General features: G+C 39.6%; 2 protein-coding genes across 2 annotated transcripts; one reads left to right on the forward strand and one right to left on the reverse strand.

Moving 5' to 3' along the window:
• Positions 1-279: 279 nt before the first annotated feature.
• nicol1 (NELL2 interacting cell ontogeny regulator 1) lies at positions 280-4,937 on the reverse strand. The gene is made up of 4 exons (XM_072688811.1): positions 4,711-4,937; positions 4,362-4,505; positions 2,728-2,816; positions 280-1,818 (listed from the first exon to the last, which is right to left on the reverse strand). The coding sequence occupies exons 2-4, from the start codon at positions 4,459-4,461 to the stop codon at positions 1,747-1,749; spliced, it is 261 nt and encodes an 86-aa protein (XP_072544912.1). The 5' UTR covers positions 4,462-4,505; positions 4,711-4,937; the 3' UTR covers positions 280-1,746.
• Positions 4,938-9,460: 4,523 nt separating this feature from the next.
• Positions 9,461-19,913, forward strand: nelfa (negative elongation factor complex member A). The gene is made up of 11 exons (XM_072687517.1): positions 9,461-9,735; positions 13,383-13,554; positions 14,156-14,317; positions 14,453-14,542; positions 15,245-15,372; positions 15,608-15,677; positions 15,794-15,882; positions 16,327-16,438; positions 16,931-17,241; positions 17,346-17,445; positions 17,554-19,913. Exons 1-11 carry the CDS (start codon positions 9,526-9,528, stop codon positions 17,736-17,738), a joined length of 1,629 nt encoding a protein of 542 aa, XP_072543618.1. The 5' UTR covers positions 9,461-9,525; the 3' UTR covers positions 17,739-19,913.
• Positions 19,914-21,347: the final 1,434 nt, after the last annotated feature.

Consider the following 21,347-nt stretch of genomic DNA (forward strand, 5'->3'; position numbering starts at 1 on the left):
AAACATATGAATACAGTACCCACACTTTACTTTTTTTCATATAGGCTACAGATGCCCAGGAGAGTAAAACTGCTGACCAGGCTGCTGCAACTTCATTTGCACACTGGTCAAGAAGATGCAGCTTTTCCTGTGAGAAAATTAACTGTACCAAGAGGAGAACACACACACGCCTGCTAAAAAATATTCAAATATCTACTACTACACCTCTACACCTCTCGAATACAACCCCTGCTCTCTCTAGTGCTGATCAGTAACACAAATGTATGTCACATCCATGTGTACAGTGCTCTTGTGAACTTTAATTCCATTTGAAACAAGTATGATCTCATAAATGAAAAGTCTTTACAAATTACAAAAGATAGCAACAGGACGACAAAACAGCCAGCGATGTATCTAAACCCACAGTTATGGCAGCTACATTCAGTGATCCAATGCTGCCTGCATTACATTTGACTAACGACTGCAGAATATTGGACTTGGTACGACCTACTGATGGACAAGACATCTCTAGATAAAACAGCTACACTAGGTATATTCAGTCTTCATGCAGGTTCATACAGTTGCATTCAGAATGATCTACCCCCTCATTGAAAATTCAGTTCATTAGCAAAATGTACAATATTTCAGTTGTTTGCACTAAACCAATCAAACAAGAGCATTTAAAAAAAGCTCAACACAACTAATAAAACAAGTGCCTTCTCCAACACAAGTTCAACACAAAATGCTACTTTTAATGACGACTGCAGTCTCAGAATTCTCTAATCTCTTCTCTTGTTGTGGCCTACTGCAAATGTGATGCGTGGCCACACACCAGCTCCTGGTGGCGTTTCTAAGCAATCTTAGCCCATTCCTCCAGAGCCTTGGTGGACTTTAAAGTATGCTGCTCCAGGTATTTGATGTGCTTTATCTCAAGCACACCTGATGCAACTAATGAAGCCCTTGATTTGTAAACATGCGCTCTTATGAGGGATTCTATTCAGGAGATGAATAATTCTGAGACTGCAGTCGTCATTAAAAGTGGTATTTTGTATTTACTTTGGAGAAAGTACTTGTTGTATTGCCCCATTTAAAGTTTTCTTGTTTGATTGGTTTTTCGCAAAGGCCTGAAAGTTTGTACATTTAGCTAATAAGCTAATAAAATGACTTGTGAGGGTTGAATCATTTTGACTGCATCAGTATCATATCAATTATTTATGCACAACAAATTCAAAAACTAGGTCATTACAATACATTTCACATTATTGTATTACAAATGAATTTCTTCTCTACAGACTCTCTACATGAAAATACATCTATATTATCTGGTGCATATCTAGTACTGGTCACCCATGTCATTTCATATAGCTGAAGAAAGTAGCGTAACTAGAGTGACGAAACCAAACAATTCGGCTGTGCAAATAATATGCTGTAAGTTGTGTATTTTCCACATTATCTGAGTGGGAAGCATCTTATCAAAACAAAAAAACATCTGACCTTCAACACTCAACATATAACCACAACATTTATTATAAAATCTGTAAAATGTAACTCTAACATCACGCACTGGGACAGTATTGGCTCACATATTTCCGCTTGTTTTGCAAATGCTAGTGTTGTGTTCTGTATTAATATTAATGCAAAATTTTAGAGGTTGCTCAGATCACAGAGAAAAAGAAAGTGCGCAAGTGGAAAAGTTGAGAAGTACAGAGTGTAATGGCCTGAAAGCTTTCCAGCGGTGCTGTGATGGACATTGTAGTGGCTCAGCTTTCAGTTTAAGGTGCTGACAGGCATGCAGTCACACAGCGCCCTCCGCTCAGCTCTCAGCACCAGACTCTCCGTCTGAGTAACACAGAACACACCAACAATGGGTCAGCAAACTGCTCACAAGAAAAAGTGTTGAACTTTTGTGCATCAGTGAATATACGCTGAATTTTTTGTCATTTAAATCTGTCCATTATTTGCACATGAATATAATACACTACATGGACAAAGGTTTTGGGACACCAACACTTACTGAAATCTAGGGTATTAAAAGGGAGTTTATGCTACTTTAGTTGGACTTTAGTTAGAGCATTGCCGTGAGGATCTGATTGCATTCAGCAACAGGATTGTTGGTGAGGTTGATCTATGGATGTTGGATGACCAGCACCCACCTCATTCCAAACTCTCCAACTCATCCCAAAAAAAACTGGAAGGAGCACCATCATTCCAGAGAACACAGTTCTTCCACTGCTCCACAGCTCAATGCTGGGGGCTTAATACCCCTGTAGCCTATGCCTGGCATTTGGCATGGTGCCAGTGGGTTCATGTTTATCTGCTCCAGAAAGACTAATTCTATTGCAAATATTTCTCTAAAGGGACTAGGCTTAGTGCTCACTTAGTCAAAGTCAGCTTAATATTGCGATTTGTACAGGACATACACATTATTAAAAGTGCGTTACTCTAAGGCCCATGGTGCAACAATAAACATCAACCATTTTAATAAACATTAAACATTAAATAACCCTAAGATAAGATAAGGTATTATACCAGTTTTAGGAATGTAAGAGTTTAAGTGTTTGTATAAATAAATAGATAGAGGTCCCTGACACTGACATCAGAAGTAAAGTAGCATGTGCAGCAATGTACTTATAAAGTGTATGAATAAAAGTACATGTATAGAGGTCCCTAAAATGACAAAAGATCTGGGTATGGTTAGTGTAACATGAACAGTAGTGCAAAATGGAGTTTAAAGGCTCTTAAAGTTACCCGTGAGTCCAGGTTGAAAGCTGTCTTCTTCAGGTCCTGCAGGGCTCGCTGCATGAACTCAAACGCATGGCAGTCCACACAGGGCCGACCTGACAAAAGAACACAGCATGATAAACTGAACCAGGATTAAAGAATGAAACATCTGTTAAATCTAAAAATTACAACTTCTGCCTTGTTAGTTCATGTTAGTTAGACAGAATATTGTTCTGTCATTTCCACAATATTACTGTATACTTCCATTCATTCATTCAATGTCACACAGCTGTCATAGTGTCATATTTCAGAAGCTAAGCATACTTAACTAAATCACACGTGCAGGATGTGTACTGGGGGGAAATGCATGGTTATTAACTTGATATGTGCATATTCTGTGAACCAGAAAATTGAAACCTAAAACACATTCCTTTTTATGAATAAATTTATCACATGTTTTCTTTTTCTCCCAATTTAGTACTGCCAATTAACCCACCCGTAGTTTGTTCTCTCTGGAAGGATCAGTGCACATACTTATCTCACTTAAGTCAATCTAAACTTATCTTTTCTCTTGAAGATGTCATTTGTTCTGTCACCAGTACAGGAACACCAGTGTTCAGGAACATTTTTGGAATTTATGTTTAGGCACATTATTTATACTACTAGCTTTGTCAAATGTCAGAACAACATTTGTAAAGTTGCTCCTAACTTGAACCATGTGCTGATAGAAATTAATTTTGTATTAATTAGCCAATAATTAGCCATTATTAAATGACTAATCCTGATATTATTATTCACATTTTGTATGCATACTTCCCTTAAAATGTCATTTTTTTTTGCATTTCTCACTTAAAATGAGATTTTACATGTAGAAATAGTAAGTATGTGACCTTGGTTGGGGCACATGGTTGGGGCAAATGCTCAGAAGCAATTTTAGATTACCAAAAATAAAAAAACATATATATTTTGCCTCAGAATAAAACGTGCTGATTTTTCTGTTATGGTGGGCTTGTAGATAATTGAATGAGCTCTGTTTTGACTGGTCAGAAGACATTCACTAGTGGGCCACTTTGGGGGTGTAAATAAAATGAGCCAAGACTGTTAGGTCACCGTTTTGGAGTTTTTTTTTTTACACTGGTGTGTTTTGCAGCTCTGTACAACAGTCTTTGAGGTTCGTGGTGGGTCACATCCATGTACCAATCTCTAATTATTATTAATTATTATGCAGAGATAATTTCCCATTTAGAGGCAACTTTAATATATCACATTAATCATTAGCATTATTGTATGTTGTTGTTTTATAATTGGCTTTGTAATTTTTTTACAGCTGTTTGTGTCTAATCAACATTTTATATGATCTAAAATGTATGAATTATTTTAATGTTTCATTTTCATATTAAATGGTATAGCAGCTTCATACCTCTATTCATTTAATGCTAACTACTGAACAGTAGTGTAAATAGCTGTAAATGTCCAAATATAAATAAGGCATGAACACAGGACTGAGCAGTGCTCTGTTTACTGTTTAGCCTAGCGTACTTGCCTCGGTACTACAGTACTTTAGATAACTGGTGTAAATATGGTGTGGCTTCTAAACATAAAGACCATAAAATCCAAAAAAGCTGCACTGACAACAAAAGTTTATTACATAAACCTCCTACTTTCTGCAGGAATGACCGTCCCGGACTCCTGGTCGGCTGTGATCAGCTGAACAGTTAGCAGCAGCAGCAGCATCATCATCGCAGCGGTTAACGACCTCATACTGGAGCCCAACGGCCTGGTGCTCAAAACAGCGAGGAGACGACCTGTAAAAACAGAAACACGACTCAGCTCATGTCTTGCGCAACATCAAGCCACAAACGGGATAAGGACATCGCTTCTGCTCTAAATTGTCTCCAAGCGTGTCTGCGCGCGTCCTAGGAATATTAGCAGGCACAAAAGAGGCAGGGCTGCTTACAGGACCCGCAATGCTGGGATACATAGGAAGAATCTGAATACGCTGCTGTTTACCTGTAGAATCCAGTGAAAGCAGTAATGCCAGCCAAACCCGGCTAATTCTGCGAGATGTAATTTAGTAAAACGCCCCCCAGCTTCGTATGTCCCAGCTCCTCTTCTGCACACAACACCACAATGGTGCTCCCCTTAAATGTGCTATTCAGCCCCTTTGGACGCGCTCTGCTCTGATTAGTACACACAGGTCACATGGGCTGAAGCGCTGCCGTCACTTCGGCTTTACAGTATTTCATATCATATTTACATTTACAAAGTGAAGTAACACAGCAATAATCTGAGCCCACGTTAAGAATCTAGAAGAGAGGGGCGTGGGATGAGTCTCAAATGGCTCTGTAATCCCTGTGTAGTGCACACTGCCAGTCAATATAAGAGCTTCTGCAAAAAACAATGCATTTAGTATCTAATACGAAGACAATTCAGGTTGCAGGTGTGTAATGCATTATATGCATATATAAGGAGTAGTGAGCAGGTCAGTAGTAAATGTATACAAAAAGGACAGAAGGGGAAATGAAAGTTCATTCAAACTCAGAAAATAACAAATGACATAAGTTAATTATATCTTTTTTATAGTCTACATAGTCCAATCTTTTTTATACAGCTCTCACTGTAAAGCTGTATTTTATTTTTGGTTTTTTTTGCTCAATGTTTGGATCCCAGCTGAAGGTGCTTGAAATATCAGGATGGTCAGGTTTTCATTCTAACCATAGTAGAGATATGTCATTGTTTCATGTTATATATGACCTCAGTCCTACTGCCCATGTACAACATTCTTCTAAGCTTTTTAACATTTGGGAAGTATTGAGATAAAACCACTAGCTGCCAGTGAGCTATTACACATGTGAAAGACCAGAGTTAGATTCCCAGTCTGGGTGACCGTATGCAGTCCCTGGGCAAGACTCCTAACACTACATTTGCCCACCTGTATAATACCAGTCACCTTGTAAGTCGCTCTGGATAAGAGTGTCAGCTAAATGCTGTAAATGTAATGTAAATGTATTATGAGGTCATTTGGAACAGTGTGCTAGGTATTATGAGGTCATTTGGAACAGTGTGCTAGGTATTATGAGGTCATTTGGTACTGTGTGTTAGGTATGATGAGGTCATTTGGAACTGTGTTAGGTATGATGAGGTCATTTGGAACAGTGTGCTAGGTATTATGAGGTCATTTGGTACTGTGTGTTAGGTATGATGAGGTCATTTGGGACTGTGTGCTAGGTATTATGAGGTCATTTGGTACTGTGTGTTAGGTATGATGAGGTCATTTGGAACAGTGTGCTAGGTATTATGAGGTCATTTGGAACAGTGTGCTAGGTATTATGAGGTCATTTGGTACTGTGTGTTAGGTATGATGAGATCATTTGGAACAGTGTGCTAGGTATGATGAGGTCATTTGGAACTGTGTGTTAGGTGTGATGAGGTCATTTGGGACTGTGTGCTAGGTATTATGAGGTCATTTAGTACTGTGTGTTAGGTATGATGAGGTCATTTGGAACAGTGTGCTAGGTATTATGAGGTCATTTGGAACAGTGTGCTAGGTATGATGAGATCATTTGGTACTGTGTGTTAGGTATGATGAGATCATTTGGAACAGTGTGCTAGGTATGATGAGGTCATTTGGAACTGTGTGTTAGGTGTGATGAGGTCATTTGGAACAGTGTGCTAGGTATTATGAGGTCATTTGGAACTGTGTGTTAGGTGTGATGAGGTCATTTGGAACAGTGTGCTAGGTATTATGAGGTCATTTGGAACAGTGTGCTAGGTATTATGAGGTCATTTGGTACTGTGTGTTAGGTATGATGAGATCATTTGGAACAGTGTGCTAGGTATGATGAGGTCATTTGGAACTGTGTGTTAGGTGTGATGAGGTCATTTGGAACAGTGTGCTAGGTATTATGAGGTCATTTGGAACTGTGTGTTAGGTGTGATGAGGTCATTTGGAACAGTGTGCTAGGTATTATGAGGTCATTTGGAACAGTGTGCTAGGTATGATGAGGTCATTTGGAACTGTGTGTTAGGTGTGATGAGGTCATTTGGAACAGTGTGCTAGGTATTATGAGGTCATTTGGAACTGTGTGTTAGGTGTGATGAGGTCATTTGGAACTGTGTTAGGTATGATGAGGTCATTTGGAACAGTGTGCTAGGTATTATGAGGTCATTTGGTACTGTGTGTTAGGTATGATGAGGTCATTTGGGACTGTGTGCTAGGTATTATGAGGTCATTTGGTACTGTGTGTTAGGTATGATGAGGTCATTTGGAACAGTGTGCTAGGTATTATGAGGTCATTTGGAACAGTGTGCTAGGTATTATGAGGTCATTTGGTACTGTGTGTTAGGTATGATGAGATCATTTGGAACAGTGTGCTAGGTATGATGAGGTCATTTGGAACTGTGTGTTAGGTGTGATGAGGTCATTTGGGACTGTGTGCTAGGTATTATGAGGTCATTTGGTACTGTGTGTTAGGTATGATGAGGTCATTTGGAACAGTGTGCTAGGTATTATGAGGTCATTTGGAACAGTGTGCTAGGTATTATGAGGTCATTTGGTACTGTGTGTTAGGTATGATGAGATCATTTGGAACAGTGTGCTAGGTATGATGAGGTCATTTGGAACTGTGTGTTAGGTGTGATGAGGTCATTTGGAACAGTGTGCTAGGTATTATGAGGTCATTTGGAACTGTGTGTTAGGTGTGATGAGGTCATTTGGAACAGTGTGCTAGGTATTATGAGGTCATTTGGAACTGTGTGTTAGGTATGACAAGGTCATTTAGAACAGTGTATTAGGTATAATGAGGTAATTTGGAACAGTGTGCTAGGTATTATGAGGTCATTTGGAACAGTGTATTAAGTATGACGAGGTCATTTAGAACAGTGTATTAGGTATGATGAGGTCATTTGGAACAGTGTGTTAGGTATGATGAGGTCATTTGGAACAGTATGCTAGGTATGATGAGGTCATTTGGAACTGTGTGTTAGGTATGATGAGGTCATTTGGAACAGTGTATTAGGTATGACAAGGTCATTTAGAACAGTGTATTAGGTATGATGAGGTCATTTGGAACTGTGTGTTAGGTATGATGAGGTCATTTGGAACAGTGTGCTAGGTATTATGAGGTCATTTGGAACTGTGTGTTAGGTATGACAAGGTAATTTGGAACAGTGTGTTAGGTATGATGAGGTCATTTGGAACTGTGTGTTAGGTATGATGAGGTCATTTGGAACAGTGTATTAGGTATGATGAGGTCATTTGGAACAGTATGCTAGGTATGATGAGGTCATTTGGAACTGTGTGTTAGGTATGATGAGGTCATTTGGAACTGTGTGTTAGGTATGATGAGGTCATTTGGAACAGTGTATTAGGTATGACAAGGTCATTTAGAACAGTGTATTAGGTATAATGAGGTAATTTGGAACAGTGTGCTAGGTATTATGAGGTCATTTGGAACAGTGTATTAAGTATGACGAGGTCATTTAGAACAGTGTATTAGGTATGACAAGGTCATTTAGAACAGTGTATTAGGTATAATGAGGTAATTTGGAACAGTGTGCTAGGTATTATGAGGTCATTTGGAACAGTGTATTAAGTATGACGAGGTCATTTAGAACAGTGTATTAGGTATGACAAGGTAATTTGGAACAGTGTATTAGGTATAATGAGGTCATTTGGAACAGTGTGCTAGGTATGATGAGGTCATTTGGAACTGTGTGTTAGGTATGATGAGGTCATTTGGAACAGTGTATTAGGTATGACAAGGTCATTTAGAACAGTGTATTAGGTATGATGAGGTCATTTGGAACTGTGTGTTAGGTATGATGAGGTCATTTGGAACAGTGTGCTAGGTATTATGAGGTCATTTGGAACTGTGTGTTAGGTATGACAAGGTAATTTGGAACAGTGTGTTAGGTATGATGAGGTCATTTGGAACTGTGTGTTAGGTATGATGAGGTCATTTGGAACAGTGTATTAGGTATGATGAGGTCATTTGGAACAGTATGCTAGGTATGATGAGGTCATTTGGAACTGTGTGTTAGGTATGATGAGGTCATTTGGAACTGTGTGTTAGGTATGATGAGGTCATTTGGAACAGTGTATTAGGTATGACAAGGTCATTTAGAACAGTGTATTAGGTATAATGAGGTAATTTGGAACAGTGTGCTAGGTATTATGATGTCATTTGGAACAGTGTATTAAGTATGACGAGGTCATTTAGAACAGTGTATTAGGTATGACAAGGTCATTTAGAACAGTGTATTAGGTATAATGAGGTAATTTGGAACAGTGTGCTAGGTATTATGAGGTCATTTGGAACAGTGTATTAAGTATGACGAGGTCATTTAGAACAGTGTATTAGGTATGACAAGGTAATTTGGAACAGTGTGCTAGGTTGCATAAAAATGGCATATTTCAGTTTTTTGAGTTTTATCCAACACATGTGTCCAAACTGTTGCAAACGACTGCGTATATGGAGCGATTAATTAAAATTAAGCAGCTTAAATAACACAATTAAAACAAGTACATAAATAGACAACCATAAATAAAAGGACCAACAAATATATCACATTGGTATAGCAACAAAAGCAAGCTAAATGCCAAGGTCATCCAAAACATATTTACATGCATAGTACAGCATCAAACAATATGAATAAAACAATGATAAAACATTAGCTATAGTTTTATTATCAACATAAAAGCATGAAACCCGCTCGCATCGATCGTCTCTCTATCGGTCACATGGGTCCTGGCGGCATGCGTGTGTGTTCAGGTTTTAGGTGGCCCGTTAAAATGCCTGCTCCGATTCTCCGTCTCTCTCCAAGATGGCGTCGATGAGGGACAGCGACACCGGCCTGTGGCTTCATAATAAACTGGGCTCTACGGACGAACTGTGGACGCCGTCCAGCATCGGATCTCTCCTCACCGTGTCGGTCATCGACAACATACGGCTGTGTTTCTCCTCGCTGTCGCCCGCAGTGAAGCTGAAGCTGCTGCTGGGCATGCTGCACCTCCCGCGCAGGACTGTGGACGAGGTGGGGCTGCGGCTCGACTCTGCACAGCCGCACACACACACACACACACACTCCCTCTCTCTCTCCCTCTCTCTCTCTCTCATACTACAACAGCGCCTTTTATATCTTTCCTACACACAACACACACTTCCACTGCTCTTACTAAACCTAAACACTCATCATGGAGCTGCAGCTTTGCACACTTCTCCTTAGTTCCTGCTAAAGCTAAACCAGTCCCGGAGCGGTGCTGGGGTTGTGTGACAGTGGTGAAACAGGCTGTTGTTCTGTGAGAAAGGAAAGACAGCTGGCCTCAACACACACTAGGAGTTTAGTCTAGTTTTTATCTGGCGCTTGTTGTTTTTTGTTTTTACTGCTGTAAAAATTCCCAATCCATTTAACATGGAGCTGCAGTGTTGCTCACTAGTTTCTTTAAAGCTAAACCACTTCCAGAGCAGTGTTTGGGGTCTGTAAGAAAGACCAGCAGACCCAAAACACAGTCAGTTTTAGTCTAACGTTATCTGCCTTCTGTTATTTTACCTACTGTAAGAAAAGTCCCTAATCCAGACGCTCCACAGGGAGCCAGTGGGAGCTGCAGCTCTGCAGGCTTGTGCTCGGGTCCTTGGAAACGAAGCTGGGCTCAGAGCAGTGTCTGGGTTTTGGGACAGCAGTGAAACGAGCTGTTGCTCTGCGAGAAAGGAAAGATGGCTTCAACACACTCTCAAAGGTTTAGTCTAACGTTATCTGTCTTCTGTTATTTTCTTGCTGTTAGAAAATCTCATCATAATCTAAACACTCAGCAGGGAGCTGCAGTTTTGCTCACTTCTGAGTTTCTTCCCAGGCTAAACCCTTTTCAGGACAGAGTTTAGGGTTTTTTTATATAAGAAAGAAAAGACAGCTGTCCTCAATTCACACTTTTTAGTTTAACTTTGTCTCCCTTGCTTTATTTTACTGCTGCTGGAGAGTTCCCTAAGGCACTCCACAGGGAGCTGCAGCTAAACCAGTCTCAGAGCAGTGTTTAGGTCTTTATAACAGGCTGTTGTTCTATAAGAAAGGGAAGGTGGCTTGATCACACTGACGTTATCTGCAATTTTATTGCCTTTAGAGTTTTACTACTATTAGAAAATCCCCAATCCACACGCTCCACATGAGCTGCAGGTGCTAGCGCTGCGCTAAGTGTAGCTACAGTTTGAGCTAACGCTAGCTTCTAGCTTCTCTTCTTTTTCTTAAACAGACACTTTTTACCTGCTGTTTCCAAACAAACAGTCAGCCTGAAACTCTCTGTTTTCTCTGCTTTGTCACTTTTCTCCAAACTGTTGTTGAAGCAGTGTTACCGTTAAAGTTTAAGCTAAAGCTAACGGAGGTATAGCCAGGCTAGCTAGCTAAAGTCACGTTAGCTAACAAAACTCAGCCGTGCTTAGCAACCAGCGGAGCGCCTGGTGAAGGAGGAGAGAACTGGTGTTTATAGGGGTTGAATCGAGTGTCTAACAAAGGAGGCTACAGCTACAGCGAGCTGGTAATGGATAAAGAGCAGGGGTGAATCGCTGGCTAAATTAGGCAAGTTTTCCGGACCCGCTCTTTTAGGGGCTGCAGTTAGTCGTGCATGAACGATGGTTGGTTACAGCAACAAGGTGTGTTTAGGAGGAGCTCTACCTGAGGAGGTTGTCAGCAGTGGTTTTGTCCTCTGTGTGTGTGTGTGTGTGTGTGTGTGTGTGTGTGTGTGTGTTACCGATTTAAATAATAACTCGAAAAAAGGTATTTTCTGTAAAAAAAAATAAAATAAAATAATAATAATAAAAAAAAACTTAATAGAGTAAACTGCTTAACCTTTCAACATCAAATGTATCATCTGTGATGGGATAAATTATTGTAAATAATAATGTAATAATAAGACATTACATTGCATTAATATTAATTAAGAAATAAATAAAGCAAATAAAATCAGATACATGTTTTCTGCTCCCTGGTGCATTATGCATGCACTGCATACACCACAAAAATGCATACGTGTGTGTGTGTGTGTGTGTGTGTGTGTGTGTGTGTGTGTGTGTGTTACCGATTTAAATAATAACTCGAAAAAAGGTATTTTCTAGGGGAAAAAAATATATTAATAATAATAATAATAATAATAAAAAAATAATAAAAAAACTTAATAGAGTAAACTGCTTAACCCTTCAAACTTAAAATGTATCATCTGTGATGGGATAAATTATTGTAAATAATAATGTAATAATAATAAGACATTACATTACGTTAATATTAATTAAGAAATAAATAAAGCAAATAAAATCAGATACATGTTTTCTGCTCCCTGGTGCATTATGCATGCACTGCATACACCACAAAAGTGTGTGTGTGTGTGTGTGTGTGTGTGTGTGTGTGTGTGTATACGTGTATACGTATATATATATATATATATATATATATATATATATGAACACAATTTATGTAACCCCTTAATCTGATTTAGTTTGTTTAAAACAAAGGATTATTTGACAGTGTTAACTTGTTGAACTGCAGAGTCTTTGTACAGCCAGTATCTGCCAGCATAGGAGCTTTGTTGAGCTCTTCTTTAAAAGTTGTCTGAAATGAAATAACAAACAGATAATATCGGAGGTGTGACCACTCACAACCATGTATAGATGCTGCCCTCAGTGTTAAAAAAAAAAAGTCAGTAATTAGTTAGTAATTAATCTTGTATTACATTGCAAGTGTGTAGAAGTTAGGTCACATCACATTTTTAGAAGAAATTTAAATACTCAGTCTGTCATTTTACTTGGCTCTAGAAGCAGAGATTGTCAAGGAGCATGTTTTGTCACCAGATCACCAGACTTACCTTAAATATGTATGTACAAAACAAGTGGCATCAAATGAATCCATTCATCCACACAAGACCAACTCCTCTAAATCTAAGAGATCAATCATTGATCCTGTTTTATTGGCAATACCTCTCTATAGGGAGTTGCACATCTGTCAGCAATGGGTGCAGCTTAAAGTAGCTGAAGGCGTTCATTAGAAGGGGTGTCCACAAACATTTGGGCATACAGTGTATATCAGTCTAAATAATGGAGGGTATAAAGAGGTTTGTAAATGGTCACCTAAAATCAATGTGACTTTGTTGAATGTCATTACAACAAATTTAGAATGTGGATATTTTTTAATAAAGGTGACCATGCGTGGCATTTTGGACACGCCCCTTTGTTTACATTCCCGGTACAACACTCTGACAGCACCAGAAGTGTTGTGTGTAATGAGCAGAGTTTTCTAAAACCTTTTACAATTCAACAGTTTCTAGTTCATAGAAAATAATTGCCTCCATCATATAGGCGTGCATACTGCAGGTGCCCTGTATAGACCTGTGAGGGTGAGGTGTTAAAATCATGTAGACAAGGTGCTGAGCTTTCTCTTTTGTCAGCTGCTTCTCAGTGGTTTGTAAGTGGGTGTATTTCATGATTGTGAATGCTGGTGGGTGATTTAATGCTTGCTCTGTAAACTTTTATTTCTTGGAGCATAACTGCATCACCAGTTACTAACAGATGCTTCTTGAGACTGGATTAATCATGATTGAGGAATAGAACAGAAATATTTAAGTAAGAGAAGGCACTGTGTTTTAATTGGCCAACTGTGGGTGATCTTGATGATTTTCTTTTTTTGTCTTCTGGTTTTCTCAGATGAAGGAGGCTCTATCAGAGATCATTCAGTTAGCCACCGTAGATTCTGAGCCGTGGGTGCTGATGGTGGCCGACATCCTGAAATCGTTCCCTGAGACAGGCTCCCTCAATCTGGACCTGGAGGAGCAGAACCCTAATGTCCAGGACATCCTGGGAGAGCTTCGAGAAAAAGGTCAGCAAGACGCCAGGCCCACTAGATATCAAGTATTCCTTCAGCTTTTCTGATGGCGAGGGGCTGTCTGATGAGAATATAAATACTACTATTGTGACACTTTTGCTATTTATTGCAGTTGCATTATTGTCTACACTAGGCAAACATATCAGGACACCTGCTCATTTACTGTTTCTTCAAAAATCAAGAGTATTCTAAAATAGTTTATCCTGCTTTTGTTGGAATAGCTGTCCTTACCATCCAGTTAGATGGTCACCACCCCTCTTCGTTCTTTGATCTCGACAGTACTCAGTGGAGAACCATCATTCCAGAACACAATTCCACTGCTCTACAGCTCAATGCCGGGAGCCTTTATACCCTCTAGCCCACACCTGGCATTAGGCAGAGTGCCAATAGGTTTATGTTTATCGGCTCAGAGAGTACTATTCCCTATATCCCTATTCAATTCTCTACAGAGACGAGACAAACTGTGTTTGTGTATCTGCACATTTGTGTAGCCGAATGCATTTATTAGAAGGGCTGTCCACACACATCAGCACAATTAACAGAAACACTAATAATTATTAAACAATTTTTGTGCTGTGTGTTTTCCCCCCCTCAGTCAGTGAGTGTGAGGCATCTGCCATGTTGCCTCTGGAGTGTCAGTATCTGAATAAGAGTGCTCTGACCACGTTGGTGGGCCCCCTCACCCCCCCCATTAAACACTTCCAGCTCAAGAGGAAACCTAAGAGTGCCACACTCAGAGCTGAGCTCCTCCAAAAGTGTAAGTTTTTTTTGTGTATGTCATAGAGTTGCATCTTAACTGGTGTGTTTAGATTTGTTTTGTTTTTTTTAGAACAGTAATGTGTGGTAAGTGTGTTCTGTATGCATTTACAGTTTTGTTGTATGATTATTGCAGCTACAGAAACTGCACAGCAGCTAAAGAAAACAGCAGGAGTTCCTTTCCATGCTAAAGGAAGAGGACTTGTCAAGAAGATTGACACCACAAGTGAGTTTGATGACTTCTTTTTTTATTATTATTATTATTATTATTATTATTATTATTGAGGAAAACACTATAGCACGTGTAAGTAATGTATTTTAGCTATTTAAGTGGCTAAAATAAGTTCCATCAGAATGTATTTATTTAACTGAACATGAAATTCATGAATGTGAGAGTGAGAGCAACAGGTTATTACCCAGAGCCTGTGAGAATCATATACAAATATAACAAAAACATTACAACATGGCAGTCGTTAGTTTGAAAACAATGTGGGGAAATTCTCAGTGTCGCAGCAGAAAGGGATAGCAAGACACTCAGTTACAAAAAACGTAGATAAATAATTTGCACTGTATACATAATATAAATAAGACTTAAAAAAAGCAACAGCAATATTATATACAGGTTAAAATAATATTAAATAATAAATAATTTATATTATTTATTAATTATATTATATATAATTTTGTGTGTGTATTTTATGTATAAATCTGTTAAAACACATGATCTTCATTTAAATTGTTTAGAAATTTAGGTAATCTAACAAAAACAGTAAACTGAAGAAAAATGTCTTGAAAATCATGTGTAAAATGTAATTGCTAGAAATGCAATTTTCTTCTGAGAAAAAGTTAGGACACCCTATGCTCTAATAGCTGGTATAACAGCATTTTTGGTCTGCTATACTAACTTCTGCTTTCTGCCCCTCTCCAGCGCCACTAAAGGGTATCCCCAAGGCACCATTCCGCAGCCCCACAACCCCCAGCATGTTCAGCCCCCCCAGTAACAGAGCGCCCATCGCCCCAGCCCGCACACCCCTGCGCAAAGAGAGAGGAGTAAAGGTAAATTATCAAAGCACTGAGGCACTGCAGGCCCTGTGTTTACTCTGGGAAGGCTGACACTTTATATTGACTTTATGTTTGACATTTACAGACAGACAAATGTCAGACACTCTCAACGTGCCGGGGAGGAATATATCAGCAAACGCCTCTGAATAAGACTTGCAGAATGTTAATATTCAGCTCTTTTCTGTGTTATTCTGTTATTGTAAGCTGGTTTGTTTGTTTTCTTGCTTAGTTATTAGACATTTCGGAGTTGGACATGGTTGGAGCTGGCCGAGAAGCCAAGAGGAGAAGAAAGACACTGGGTAATTTTTGTTACAAGCCTTCAGTCTTCAGTCTTGTGGTAGTCTTAATAGTATCTCACAATGGATCAATGGATTATTACTAAGTTAACTGTGGGATTTCCCCCCCACCCATTCAGACACAGAAGCAGGAGAGAAAGCAGCGAAAGAAGAAGCAGTGGTTGAGAACGCTACCCCAGATTACGCTGCCGGGCTGGTATCTACTCAGGTATGGATGATAACATGATGCATGTGTGTGTATTATAAATGTGTAAACAGTGTGGAGAATGTCTGCAGTCAGTCTGAGGACAATACTACAATGTGAAAATTCTCAGATGTCTGACTTTTTCCTAATCTGTTCCATGTTCTGTAGAAGTTTTTAACCAATCAAATCTTAGAAAAAATATAATGATAATCAATTATCTAGAAATGAATGGTAATATGTACTATATGTTTTATAATATTAATAGAAATCAGTAAAGAAATTGTTCAATTAGTTATACCTTAGTTATGTAGTAGTAATGGTCTAACACTGGGCTCTTCAAGCTTTAGTGAAATAAACTAAAAACTCTGGTCTAACACATACCATGATTCAGAGAGATTTCATTTGTTTGCATCATTGTTCCTACAGGATTTGTTATGCAATATTTAAATCAACTTATTTCCTCAACAGAAATTGGGGGCTTTGAACAGTGAGAGCGCCCTTCCTTCGACCAGCTACCTCCCAGCCACGCCCAGCATGGTGCCCTCATCGTCATACATTCCCAGCTCAGAGACGCAGCCAGGTGAGAACTGGAACGTTATATACATTTATTTTGCTTTTGCAAAGGTTTAAACAAAGATTATTAAAACTCACACTGTTGTTTAAAGTGTTTAAAGTGTTGTTAAAGCGTGCTTTCTAACTATACAGACACATTTGACGTATTTGTCCAGCATTGGTGTAATGTATTTTAATCTAGTGGGGTTAATGAGCAACAGACGGGACAGATTGCATAGCAGATTTTTTTTCCTCTTTTTTTTATTCCCTCCCCCTTTACAAGAACTGTAAAATACCACATAGCTCAGATATCTTCTGAACAGAGTAATTAATATGTCTACATATGTTACTTTGGGTCACTGACAGCGCAAAGCAGTATGCATAACTATACCAATACATCTCCACCCATTCTTTCAGTTTTGTCAGGTCAAGCGTGTGAAAAACAATCCAATAAAATATCTGTGGTGTTCACTTTTGTGATTCAAAATTATGTTGACTCGCACTCTCTTCCTTTCTTTAGCCAACGCAGGTGGTTCGGGACGTGACTCTACAAATCGGCAGCCAGAGGAGTCCACAGCGCCAGGCGCAGCTTCTTCTGCACTGCCAGGCCAGTTTAAACAGAGACCGCCCATGTACAATGCCAGCACTGCCAGCCCCACAGCCCCCACCTCTCCCACCACACCCACCAGCACGCCCCTCAACAACGCCCCAGCTGCTGCAGCCACAGCAACACAAGCAGACACAGCCACGCCGCCACCTACGACCACGGCTCAACCAACCCCCACGCCAGCCCCCCAGCAGTCACAGCCCAAAAAGAACCTGTCACTTACAGTGAGTTACTGCAGACTGCACTGGCCTTTCACTCACTTCAAGTCTGGATTACACTTTCTATATGAGGTGTTTAATGCAAATCTTGCATATTTCTATCACTACAGAGAGAACAGATGTATGCTGCGCAGGAAATGTTCAAGACTGCAAACAAAGTCACTCGACCAGAGAAAGCTCTTATCTTGGGTTTCATGGCAGGATCACGAGGTACTGTGGCAAATTAGTGAATGAATACATATTGCCTGTTTATTTTACTCTAGGATTGGTGTCTGACCCTTGTTTCATGCCTTTTTTTCTTGTGGTCATCTCTCTCAGAGAACCCATGTCCCGAGCAGGGTGACATCATCCAGATCAAGCTAAGTGAGCACACAGAGGTTCTGCCCAAAGCAGATGGTACAGGCAGCACCACCATGCTGGTGGACACAGTGTTTGAGATGAACTATTCTACGGGCCAGTGGACACGGCTCAAAAAATACAAGCCTATTACCAATGCCTCGTGAAGCAGGACTGGGTTTATACTCACAAAGACATGTGCACGCACATACATACATACATACATTCATAAATGCATATTAAACATTTACAAACATACACAAACATGTCACATTTTCTTCAGAAGAAGACTGCTTTCCAACCAAATCCATACAACACACATCCACGTACAGACAATACAAGAACAAGCTCTGGAACATACATGCATACATACGTACAGTATGTGGGCCAAATTGTGAATGACTGGGACTAGGGCAACTTTTGATGGGAGGGTTTTTGGGGGTGGGTTTAAGCGGAGTGAGGTGGACTTCCTGTTTTGGCTGACCTCACTGCCTGTCTCTGTGTTCCTGCATTGCCAAAAGCCAGGGACCCTCTTTATAATTTTCATTTTGTTTTGTGCTTTGTAATATGTTTCTCCATTTTTATGACCCTTGGGGTGGCGAGGGAATAGTCCCCCCCCAGAGATTCCAGAATGTCGGTTAAAAATGAAACGACGGAGGATTCTTGTTCTGGAACGCTTGATCTTCTTTTATTGACAGTTGTCAATATGGTGTCACATGCCATAAACGGTGTTCAAACACAGGAAAACATGTCCATCTGTTTCAATGTGAGAATGTAAAAAAACAAAAAAAACAATTACATTTGCAAAAAAAAAGAAAAGGAATAAAAACAGGAGAGGCAGGTTCGTTTGCTGCCGTTGCTGGTTACGTTTTAGTTCTGGAGGATGTTTGTTTTTTCAGCTTCGCAGAAGAAGGGAAGAAATAAAGAGAATCATGTCCAGACCTGAACAAGTGTTTGCTGACTTTGACAGCCACTCTGCTCGCTGCTACGCTTGCTGAGTGTAGGGTTGTTGCTATTGATTATATTAGTAATCGAGAAATCTTCAATCTACCAATTAATGTGACCATTAATAATTCTTTTGCTAGCATCTCTATGGGAATTTCAGTAGCTACATTTCCATTAAATGATTTTTAATTAAAAGTCTGAAGTGCTTTACGTTTGTTGATGTATGTTATGAAAACATGTAATGTCACATATTTCTCTCACATGCCTCTTAAAACGGCACAAACGAAGCATGCCTGAGAAGAGCAGATGGCTTGAGGGGACACAAGCATCTTTTGAAAGGAGTACAGTCACTTTTAAGAGAAAGCTGTCTAGGACGGTGATGGGGAAAATCATGTGATGTTAAGCTTATTCTTTATTCAATTTATTTATTTTTGGTCAAATTGTTCCTTTTTCTTCCAATTTTATACTGCCAATTGACTCACCTGTTTGGAACCCCACCTAGCACTAGCAATGCTCCCAACACTAGGAGGGTAAGGACTTAATACACAACCCCTTGTGACCCCCAGGCTTGACGTCAGTCAAAACAGTTTTTGGGCAGCCAGATTTTTTTTCCCCTGCTCATTTTATCAATAATGGTTTGTTTGGAAAGTCAGTGCTAATGTAGGATTGTTTGGTATGGAGTCTATTGTATTCCATTGTGCTGCTGTGCAGTTGCTATAAAGTGTGTCTAATTCTAATGAGGAATGTACATCTACATCCCCACAACTTAAGTTGAGCAGGGACAAGATTAAGCACCCTAAGATATATTTAAACAAAGCATTTTAGCTCTTAGTATCTTAAATGACCTCAGTTGTGAATTAATTGTTGATTCACAAATTCTGAAGTTCTCTTTCTGACATTCTGACATCAACCACGTTTAAAATGATCACAGGTTTTTACCTTTTACAAAGGGCAGCTGTGGCCAAATGCTGCTTCTGTTTCTGCTCACTTTTTTTCAACACTTTCTCTTCTTGTAAATTTCTAACAGGTGCCTGATGTGAAATAATCTCAAAAGGAATCAAGTTGCAGTTCGACCCTGCAAGATTCTCAGCTTATAGTGTGTGACTACAAACCCAGAATAATGGTAAATTGTCGTTAGATGTGAGTGTGTGTCAGACACTTTTCAAAGTCGTCTTGTCTGTGGTTAGCATTGGAAGATTAATTTAAACTGTTTAGCTCATCTGCACTTTTTTGTGAATCTTAGTTTGCTGCTGTTTTGACCACAGTTCAACAGTAAGTGGTGATTGTTTTTGTGAGATAGATGGTATTAATTACCCTTTAAAGACTTACTTTAATAAATTGGCCTCGCTAAAAGTCTTACACAACCTCAACTTGCACCCAATCAAGGATGCCATTTCATTGGTTTTAGTGTCTTTATTATTAATTTTTTAGAGGAATGCTATGTGAAAGTGATCTTTACTGAAAAAATGTTTTTATGGTACAAAACAATAACAGTCATTGTTCACACACTATCTTGCCCTGTTCATGGGAAGCATTGCGCTAAAGCTGAACAGTCCTTCCTCATCTTTCATCTGGCTTGAAAGTGCAACAGTTCTTAAATGTCCATCAACAGAATTAATAAATATTAGCTGATCTTTGAGAACTGTTTACTTTTCTGTAGAGGTGGGGTTACTAAAACCTTTATCCCCTGTCTGCTCCAGTATCTCTGGTGGCTCCTGGGTCTTTCCAGCCGCCAAAGGCTTTCTGCAGGTACAGAGCCATAGCTAAGGTCATGGACGGTCCTGCAGCTTTCCTGCCACCACCTGAACACCCAGCGGCAACCCCTCCTCGCTCAGCCCCAAAGGACACTGGGTAACAGGCAGGCCCAAGATATTGAAGATCCCTGTAAAGGTAATAGTTTAAGATCTCAGTTGCTGTTATTAATATATATATATTAATATGGATACAAATATGGATAAATATATAGGCTTTAAAGCAACATTATGCAGCAACTGTACCTTACGTAGAACCTACATATCTAAGTTTATTTGAGGTTACTTAACACATGAACACAGTTTGAGAAAGTGTGATTAATCACAGTCACGGTGTGATTAAGACCAGCAGTTTGTGAAATGCTAGCAGCTTTGTTAGATTTGTAGCTCCAGTGCCAAATGTCAGACACCAAACATGGCTTGACTGATCAGCTGCATATAGGGCAAAGGAAGAGACTTTCATTTAAGAGATTTTGCACACATTTCAGTTTCATGATGTTTAAATTACAACACTTGGGTATGCTGTGGATCATGGTAATTTTTCATGGTAAATCAGGTAATTTTTGTCTCCACACATTGCTCTTGCCGACTGCAATCTTGGTCTCATCTGTCTGCAAGATATTTTTCCTTTCCTTTTTGTGGTTTGCATCTTGCAATGTAGCCTCTGTGTTTGTGTTCTTGAAGTTTTCTGCAGATAGTCTCTGACAAGTACACACCTGTTAGGGCTCTGAGTGGTCCAGCGGGTTTAGGGCGTTGCCACCATGACCGGGGGATTGCTGGTTTTGTGCCGGGCCACGCTGCCTTTTTTGCTTTTTCTAGTCTGCTAGACAATGCATCATACTTAGTGCTTTCCTCTGAGCGTGCAGTTTGCCTATTGGCATTGCATCGTGGCAGTTCAAAAAGAGGCAGTGGCTGAATGTGCTTGTGTTGGAGAAGACATAGGCCAGCCCTCACCCTCCCAGTGTCAGGAGCATTACATGTGATGGAGGAATAAAAAAAAATGGTAGGAAAAAAAACAGTTCTCTTGAAGGATTGATTAGTGAGGACTTTTTTTATTGGTCTGATTGATTTGATTTGAAA

This window comes from Salminus brasiliensis, chromosome 9, assembly GCF_030463535.1.
Source record: "Salminus brasiliensis chromosome 9, fSalBra1.hap2, whole genome shotgun sequence".
NCBI classification, from domain to species: Eukaryota; Metazoa; Chordata; class Actinopteri; order Characiformes; family Bryconidae; genus Salminus; species Salminus brasiliensis.